Below are 8,882 nucleotides of genomic sequence, written 5' to 3' on the forward strand. Positions count from 1 at the left end.
CAATTCTTGTTCTGTTGTTGCAAGGAGTAATGAGATATTCTGTTGCCGAATTGTACATCCCAAGCGCTTAGTACAGTGCTCTGCACATAGTAAACACTCAATAAATACTACTGAATGAATGAATGAATTCAGGGAAGGCCAGACAAGTGCACTTTTCCCTTTGAGTACCAGTGAAAGCAACTAATAGGGTGATGACAACTGAAAAAACAATAAAAATTTGGAATGTAATTCGATCATTTTTAAAAATTTTTTGGTTATTAAAAAGAGTTTCTTCAAGATTGCAAAATTCACTGGGAAATGCAAAACGAGGTAGTAAATTATTTTTCATGTAGCTATACCCGTGCATAGATTTGATGGTAATCTCAAACATTTTGTTCTTTAGATAATCCCTTCAAGAAAAAAAAATTAATTATACTTGAAAAATTGAATCCTTTCATGTCTCCAGAAGCATGATTGAAAAAATTAACATAAATAAAATGGGAAAAAGATACACGTTGCCCACCTTCTAATAAGAATGTAAAGCTTTTGTGTAAATATCCTTGATTTGGGGCATCGTGAAAGGTAATAAAAACCACAAAATGCATCTCAAATGATGCAAAACCACTTTGCTATTATGGTGATGAGCTTTTCCTATGGACACAACTGAATTACGATAAATTGAATGAAACCGTTTTAAGTTCACTAAAACCATTTTACATCACTATGTGCTGAATAAATATTCCTTCTATTAAACTATAGCTAGTATTCTGAATGGACCTTGATAATTTTCACGTTTGAACTGTAATTCAAATCCTTATCATCGATCCTTTCTTCCCCTTAAGGAAAACAACGATACCTACAGTGTCGCTCTCTACATCATTAAGAGGAATCGGTTTGGATGCCAGCATCAAAAGAGGTAATGGACTACAGGAATTGGGCTGGCTTTCATTCATTCGGAGGATGGGAACGAAGTCGAAAGCCAGTGGGAATGGCACCGATGTAGAGTCCCTGGAAACACTGCCGGGGGGGGAGGGGGGCAAATTTCTCAAAAGAAATCCCATCTGGAGAGTTGTAGTTGACATTCCAGTGCGGCTAATGGTCGTGCAGGGCAACTGCTCGCTACAGGTGCGGGCGCTTAGAGGCAGCGTGGCCGTCTGACGACGGGATGCAAATTACACCGGTCCTGGGGACAAGAGCGCTCTCACCTCCGCAGTCCAGCATGTTGCCCTCGTCCGGCCGGTCCAGGGGCCAGCAGTCGAAGTCGCTGTTGTCCAGGTCGTGCCACCCGCGTGAGCTGGCCACCAGCAGCGCCTGCCGGGGACCGGACAGAGACCCAGAGCCCGCTAAATTTACCGTCCCCGCCCCCGTACTTCGGGGGAAACTTGAGCGGGTGCTTCTTTTTAAAGCCCCAAACTAGCCCCCCCCGCCCCCCCCCGGCCGCCCCCCGGGACGTGTCCTCATCCCCTGCTCCCCCGAGACCCCGGGACGGCCCCCCGAAGCGATCGGGAAGCGGTTCCTTCAGCTCCCGCCCCTAAGGCCCGTCTCCAGGACTCTTTTCATTCTTCCTGGGGGTCCCGGCAGCAGCAGCAGCGCGGTTTTCGGCCCTACTACCGTGGGCTCTGCCCCGCCTTTTGGCTCGGTGCCCCCAGTCTTGCCCTGGCCCCGTCCTCCTCTGCTTCGTTCTGTCCTGCACCGTATATATTTATATACCTCTCCCGCTCGGCCCCGTTCGGCGCCGTCCTGCCCCGTTCTGTCCTGCCCCTCCACACCCCATTCCGCAAAGCCCCGGAGCGCTCTGCCCTCTCCTGCCCCCTGATGCCCCTTCTGTCCCTTCCAGTCCTGCCCCTCCTCGCCACGTTCTGCAGAACCCCGGAGCGCCCTGCCCTGTCCTGTTCCCTGATGCCCCTTCTGTCCCTTCCAGTCCTGCCCCTCCTCGCCCCGTTCTGCAGAGCCCCGGAGCGCCCTCATGCCCCATCCTGCCCTGCCCCTCCCTCTCCCAACCTGCCCCCTTCTGCAGCGCCCTGCCCTGCCCCGGCTCCCTCTCTCGCCCACCAGCAGAAAGCCAGAGATGACACGCTGCCCCTGCGCAGCGGGCATGATGCCTGAAAAGAAACGAGGGTCAAGGTAGGGGCTACTGCTGTGGTGGCGGCGGCGGCACCCGACAGAGGCGGCTGAGATTTCCTCTTCCAGCTGCCGCAGACGAGCTCCCAACATCTCCTCCAGCTGTTCTCTTCCCCTCGCCCTCTGCTCTCTTTTTCTGCTTCCTTTTACCCCCCTCCACCCCACTCCAGGGTGGGCGTGGGAGCGGGGATCTCTCCCGCCTTTTCTCTCTCCTGACACGGAAGGGCGGTGTCCTAGAGCACCTCCACCTCCAGGCCCGAGACCCCCTCCCCGGCACCGCCCCCCGCAGAACATCTCCCACCGTTGCACCTCAGCACTTGGATAGTTCCCGTTTTCTTCTCTTCCTTTTCCTTCCACCCTTCTGTTCCCTGGAAGCAAAGCACTGGCTTTAGGTTGAGACTTGACTTGGACCAAGCCAGTTCATGGTTCTCCACCAGGTCTTTCCCTCGGTTAATCTAGGAGGCAACGGTGTACTTCTTCGGCAATCCATCTCCTCAGCTCTCACAACAAGCAATCTGGCTGTAAGGCACAGGCTCCAATCCATTAGCTCCATTTTAGGGGAACTGCAGGCACGTTTTTAAGAGCCCGCCATAGACAGTATCGCCACTCTTGTTATCCAGCTAGTTTTCAGGATTCCTGCTGGGTCTACCCACTTAGTGGAACACCTTAAGTAGTTGTGATTATTATAATTATTATTAGTAATAATTATAACAACTGTGGTATTTGCTGAGCACTTACTATGTGCCACTGTACTAAGTGCTGGGGTAGATACAAGAGAATCAGGCCCCACATGGGGCTCTCAGTCTAAGCAGGAAGAAGAATAGGTATTGAATCCCCAAGAAGAACAGGTATTGAATCCCCATTTTGCAGATGAGGGAACTGAGGCACGGAGCAGTAAAGTGACTTGTCCAAGGTCATGCAGCAGACAAGTGGAAGAGCTGGGATTAGAACCCAGTTCGTCTGGCTCCCAGGCCCATTCTCTTTCCACTAGGCCAAAGTATTTTGTACTTCCCAGGCACATCTTTATCCAGACTTCTTTGTTCAGACACCTTCACCACCAATAGCAAAAGCCCAAGCAGCCAGAGCCAGGACTAGAAAGCAGGTTTCCTGATTCCCAGACCAGTGCTCTTTCCCTTAGACCAACAGCAGATCTATGATAAATACTCTAATTAGCTCCTTGAGCCCCTTTTGAAAACAATAATTTCTTTCTTTAGGCCTTCCCAGGAACAAGGGTCCAGCGGGGTCTCCTTCTTGACACTGCTTCACAATTTTGATCTCAGCTTCCTAAATAGAGGAGCCAGCAAATTTGTCTCCATGAGCTTCTCTTTGCTCACAGGCCCTGTCGGAAAAACTTAGTTGTCTCCTCTAATGCCTCATGTTCCTCTGGGAGCAGAGAAGGAACAAAACCCTTGGATGAAATTTTCCTTCTTTAACTAGTCAGGAGTCTCCAGTTCAATTTCTAGGCAGCAGGAAGTTTTCTTGTTTCAATCAATTGATCAGTATTTATTGAACGTTTATTGTGTACAGAGCACTGTACTTAAGTGCTTGGGAGAGTACAATACAACTGAGTTGGTAGACTCATTCCCTCTCCACAGCGAGCTTTCAGTCTAGAGAGGGAGACAAATCTTAAATTAAATAAACAAATGAATAAATAAAAATTCAGGTGAGGGGGGATAGGATAGAACCACCATCAACCACTCTCCAATGTCCTCTCTATGCGCCTATCAAAACATGTATAAAGTGACTCATGCTGAATTGTTTCAAAAATAGTAGTTGTCAAGCCCCTTTCATTAGGTTAAAAGTGAGATTTCATTTCATGGCATTTGTGCCACTAAGCAATAGGTAGCATCCATTCGCTCTGTTTTTCATTTTTTCATACTATAGTGAAGTTCACCTCATGGAGACCTATCCATAGAGTATTCCTATCTGAAGGTACTTATCTAAAGTTACCGGAGTAGTAGTAGAGAAGCAGTGTGGCTCAATGGAAAGAGCCCCAGCTTGGGAGTCAGAGGTCGTGGGTTCTAATCCTGGCTCCGCCACTTGTCAGCTGTGTGACCTTGGGCAAGTCACTTAACTTCTCTGTGCCTCAGTTTCCTCATCTGTAAAATGGTGATGAAGACTGTGAGCCTCACGTGGGACAACCTAATTCCCTTGCATCTACCCCAGTGCTTAGAACAGTGCTTGGCACATAGTAAGCGCTTAACAAATACCAGCATTATTATTATTAGTCCTCTAGACTATAAGCTCGTTATGAGCAGGGAACGTCTGCTAATTCTACTGTATTGTACTCTCCCAAGCACTTAGTACAGTGCTCTGCACAAAGTAAGTGCTCAATAAATACCATTGAGTGATTGATAGTGGTAGTAATAGTAGCACGAATTGAGCACCCATTTAGTACAGTACACTAGACTATGTGCTTGGGCAGTACAAAATAAAGATGTTTTATGTTCTCTGCCCACAAGGAATTTACATTCTAACAGTAGAGACAGACAAAATATTTACAAGTAGAGAAGTCAAGATAAATAATTGACTGTAAAGCCGAATAAACATAAATATAAAAGTACCAAGAATGAGCATAAATAAATTCATGGAAAGCAGTGTGGCGTAGTGGATAGAGCACGGGTCTGGGAGTCAGAAGGTCATGAGTGCTAATCCCAGCTCCGCCACTTGTCTGCTGTATGACCTTGGGCAAATCACTTCACTTCTCTGGGCCTCAGTTCCCTCATCTATAAAATGGGGATTGAAACTGTGAGCCCCACGTGGGATAGGGACTGTGTCCAACCCGATATGCTTGTAACACTCCAGAGCTTAGTTCACTGCCTGGCACATAGTAAGTGCTTAACAAATGCCTTAATTATTATTAAATATTATTATTACTAAGTTCATAAATGTTAGAGCTGACTGATAAGTTTATACAATTTTGGGCATTGTTGGGAATAAACCTTAAAATATATCTCTTTTCAAACCTGGGTGCTTTGGGGCCAATATTCTTGACCTCCACTTTTCTTAGGAGTGCTATCTCTTTTGGGCCATTTTCTTAATGGGATTTTTTGAGTGCTTATTGTGTGTCAAGCACTGTTCTAAATGCTGGAGTAGAGACAAATTAATCAGCTCAGACACAGTCCCTGTCCCACATGGTGCTCACAGCCTAATTAGAAGGGAGAATAGGTATTGAATCCCCATTTTACAGTTGAGAAAAAAACAAGTGACTTGCCCAAGGTCACACTGCAAGCAAGTGGCAAAGCCAGGATTAGAATCCAGGTCCTTTGACTTCCAAGACCAGTGACAGCTATATTGAGGTCAGTGTCCAATAAATCCCCACTTCCTTGTGTTTACTGCTTGCAGAACCACCTGAATTGCCAAGAAAATTGACAAGCCCCACATTTATTTCAGCTCCTCTACCAATCCTCTATACTTCTTTATCTTCCTGCCTGAGTTCTTGAAATACTTGTACTGAGGGAAGCAGCAGGAACAAGGAATGGAGAGGCTGGCAGTAATTCAAACAGCCTCAGCCAGACTGTGACTTCAAACTCCCTAAAGAGCAAGGCCTTGATTTCCTGAGCTCCGGGGATGGCTTGAAAAGTCCTTGGTCCTTGGAGTTTGCTTATGTTTCAGGCAAGTTTATTGAGCATATGTCACTAGGGGCGATTAGGGAGGAGGGCCCAGTTCTGGAGCTGCCTCAATCTCCAGGGGAAATTATAGCATGGTGCTTGGACCACCTCAGCAATCTCCCACAAGCAGTGAGGTCAAGAGAAAAGAGCTTGGCCCTGGGAGTCAGAGGATCTGGGTTCTCATCCCAGCTTTGCCACTTACCTGCTGTGTGTCCTTGGGCAAATCACTTCACTTCTCTGGGCCTCAATTTCCTTATCTGTAAAATGGGGATCTAATACTTGCTCTCCTCTGTCCCCCAGCCTTAGACTGTGAGCCCCAAGTGGGACAGGGGCTGAATCTGACCAGATTAACTTGTATCTACACCAACACTTAGTGCTTGACACATGGTAAGCGCTTAATAAATGCCTTTTTAAAAAAGGCACCCTGAAACAGTTAAGAGATAAAATGGAGTAGATACCCTCAGGAGCATCTGCCACCTAGGGCAGGTGTTCCCATGGCCATCTTAAGCAGACCAAAATCCCCTGAGCCATCTTGGACCTCGGTCACTCCAGGTGAAGGAGTGCTCTGGGATCTGTGGCTTTGCAGCTGAGTCATTACCTATGCTGACTGGCAGTCAGAAGACACTGGCTTCTAATCCCAGATCTACCACTTGTCTGTTGTGTGACCTTGGGCAAGTCACTTAAATACCCTTTGCCTCAGTTACCTCATCTGTAAAATGGGGGATAAGACTGTGAGCCCCATGTGGGACAGGGACTGTGTCCAACCTGATTAGCTTGTGTCTACCCCAGCGCTTAGAACAGTTCCTAGCACATAGTAAGTGCTTAACAAATACCATAAAAAACCAACAGAACACCCTTGCCCATCCTGTGATTCAGTGAGTGAGCCAAGCAGGTAAATGTCTTGATGATAATAATAATGATTGTGGTCTTTGTTAAGCACTTACTACATGCCAAACACTGTACTAAGCACCAGGGTAGATACAAGATAATGAGGTCCGACCCAGTCAGTGTCCCATATGGGGTTCACAGTCTAAGGGGGAGGGAGAGCGGGTATTTAATCCCCATTTTTCAGGTGAGGAAACTGAGACCCTGACAAGTTAAGTGTCTTGTCCAAGGTCCCACAGCAAGCAAGTGGCAGTGCTGAGATTAGAACCCACATGCTCTTTCCACTAGGTCACACTGCCTTAGGTGTTAAATAAGGGAAGCAGCACAGAGAAGGTCTGCGTTTCTTCACCTCTTCAGAGTCCCATAGCTGGGTTCTCTGATGAGAAACAGATCCACTAGCGAAAAGAGCCAGAGGTAGATAAACTGCCAGAGAAAGCGACATCACTATAGAAACAGGATGATCAAGATAGGTGGAAAATTCTTGATAAAAACAAAATGCTATGAACATTACTGATGGGATATAAAGTGAGAAGAACTAGATGGTTAAATCCTAACAAAGTCAAAGAGGTGTCCAAGAGAAAGAGAATAATCAAGGAAATTTAACTCTACCCAATGCTTTGTACTAATCATAAACATGGAATGATCCAAACTTACTTTCCAGAAGTTACTTCAATTTGTTGCTGATGTGCTTGTTCCTTTCTTAATATCAATCAAGGTATTGGGTTGAAGAGTCAAGCTTAACAAAAAGCTTTCAGAAGAAGAAGTAGCAGAAATTATCTCCTTTTAATTAATTCAGTTGGAATCCTCTGGTTCCCTGGTTCGTCCCACTATAAATCAGCTGCTAGGTGCTGACTGAGACAGAATGCCTCAAGTCAGGCCCGAGGGAAGACTTGGAGAGCTGGAACCCTCTCTCTCACTCCCTGGGCTCAGTCACACCACTTCCTGTAGCTGGGACTAGCTGCTCATCTACAGCTGGGTTTGAAAACCAACTGATCAATGATATTTTTGGAGCACTTACTGTGTGCAGAGAACTGTACTGACCAACTGGGAGAGTATAATACAATAAAGCTGGTAGACACATTCTCTGCTCAAGAGGAGCATACAGTCTAGAGGAGCTTACAACTCATCTCTTTGCAAATAAATAATCCTGGCTACAACCTGATTAACTTTTCATGGCATTTGACATCAAAATGCTCAGTCATTATTTAAAAGTAAAAGTATTTTCAAGCATGTGATTGATTTGGGAAGTCAGTTATTTAGAGTATCTTTTTTGTGGTATTTGTTAAACACTTACTGGGCATCAAGCACTGTTCTAAGTGCTGGGATAGATACAAATTAGTTAAGTTGGACACAGTCCCTGTCCCACATGGAGCTCTCAGTCTAAATAGAAGGGTATTGGCTATAATGATGATAGTGATCTTTGCCCAGTTAATTTTGGTGCATTTTTATATTTACAATGAATGGGAAGAAAGCAATAGCTTTTTTTTAATTTTGTAATTTCATGTTGCTTTCTCTTACTGGTCTTATTCAGAGATTTGGAGAAGGCACTTAAAAATTCAAGGTCTATTATTTCAGTTTCAGATATTTGTTGGTCCAAAGACATAAATAAAACGATTGTATTTATTTGTATGTTACTTTATTTTCTCTGGAGAGTGTGCTTTTCTCATTTAAACTGTGAACCCGTTGTTGGGTAGGGATTATCTCTATCTGTTGCCGAATTGTACTTTCCAAGCGCTTAGTACAGTGCTCTGCTCACAGTGAGCGCTCAATAAATACGACTGACTGAATGAATGGTGTTGAGATTTTTCAGAAATTTAATCTTTGTTCGTCAAAGTCTGCCACCTAGTGGTGAAAAACTAAACAGGACAAACTCGAAGTACTAGTGTAATAGAAAATGGAATTTAGGCTGCAAAGCTACAGTGGTAACTTTAATTAGGGAAGCCTCACCTGCAAAATAATGCCAATAGAAAAACCCCTCCCGGGGAAGGAGGGTTGAGAATAAAGGCTATATTTTGTGATTCAATTAAGGCAGCTTTTAGAAACTGCATAAATTCCTCTACCACTCAAGAGCAGAAAAAGGCACTTTGTCAACAGAACCAAAGAAGAAATGGAAAGGCTCATGGATGTTCCAAAAGATACTGGCTCAGTGGATTTGGTGACAGTGAAATTCAGTGGTAGCAGAAGTGCTTATCACACCAAGCTTGTAAACCATTTTTGTTCATTTTTTTATGGCATTTGTTAAGCGTAGATACAAGTTATTCAAGCTCGACACAGTCCCTGTCCCAC

At 45.4% G+C, this 8,882-nt stretch overlaps 1 protein-coding gene across 1 annotated transcript in view; it reads right to left on the reverse strand.

Annotated features, from left to right (window-relative positions):
- The window catches only part of LOC100078016 (atrial natriuretic peptide receptor 1-like), a 74,479-nt gene extending 72,286 nt beyond the window's left edge, over positions 1-2,193 (reverse strand). The window contains exons 1-2 of the mRNA XM_001509080.4: positions 2,032-2,193; positions 1,185-1,290 (exon numbers count right to left, since the gene is read on the reverse strand). Of these exons, the coding sequence (XP_001509130.2) occupies positions 1,185-1,290; positions 2,032-2,193 (268 nt within the window). The remainder of the gene's footprint in view (positions 1-1,184; positions 1,291-2,031) is intronic.
- Between the last annotated feature and the right edge of the window lie 6,689 nt (positions 2,194-8,882).

This window comes from Ornithorhynchus anatinus, chromosome X5 (genome assembly GCF_004115215.2).
Source record: "Ornithorhynchus anatinus isolate Pmale09 chromosome X5, mOrnAna1.pri.v4, whole genome shotgun sequence".
NCBI classification, from domain to species: Eukaryota; Metazoa; Chordata; class Mammalia; order Monotremata; family Ornithorhynchidae; genus Ornithorhynchus; species Ornithorhynchus anatinus.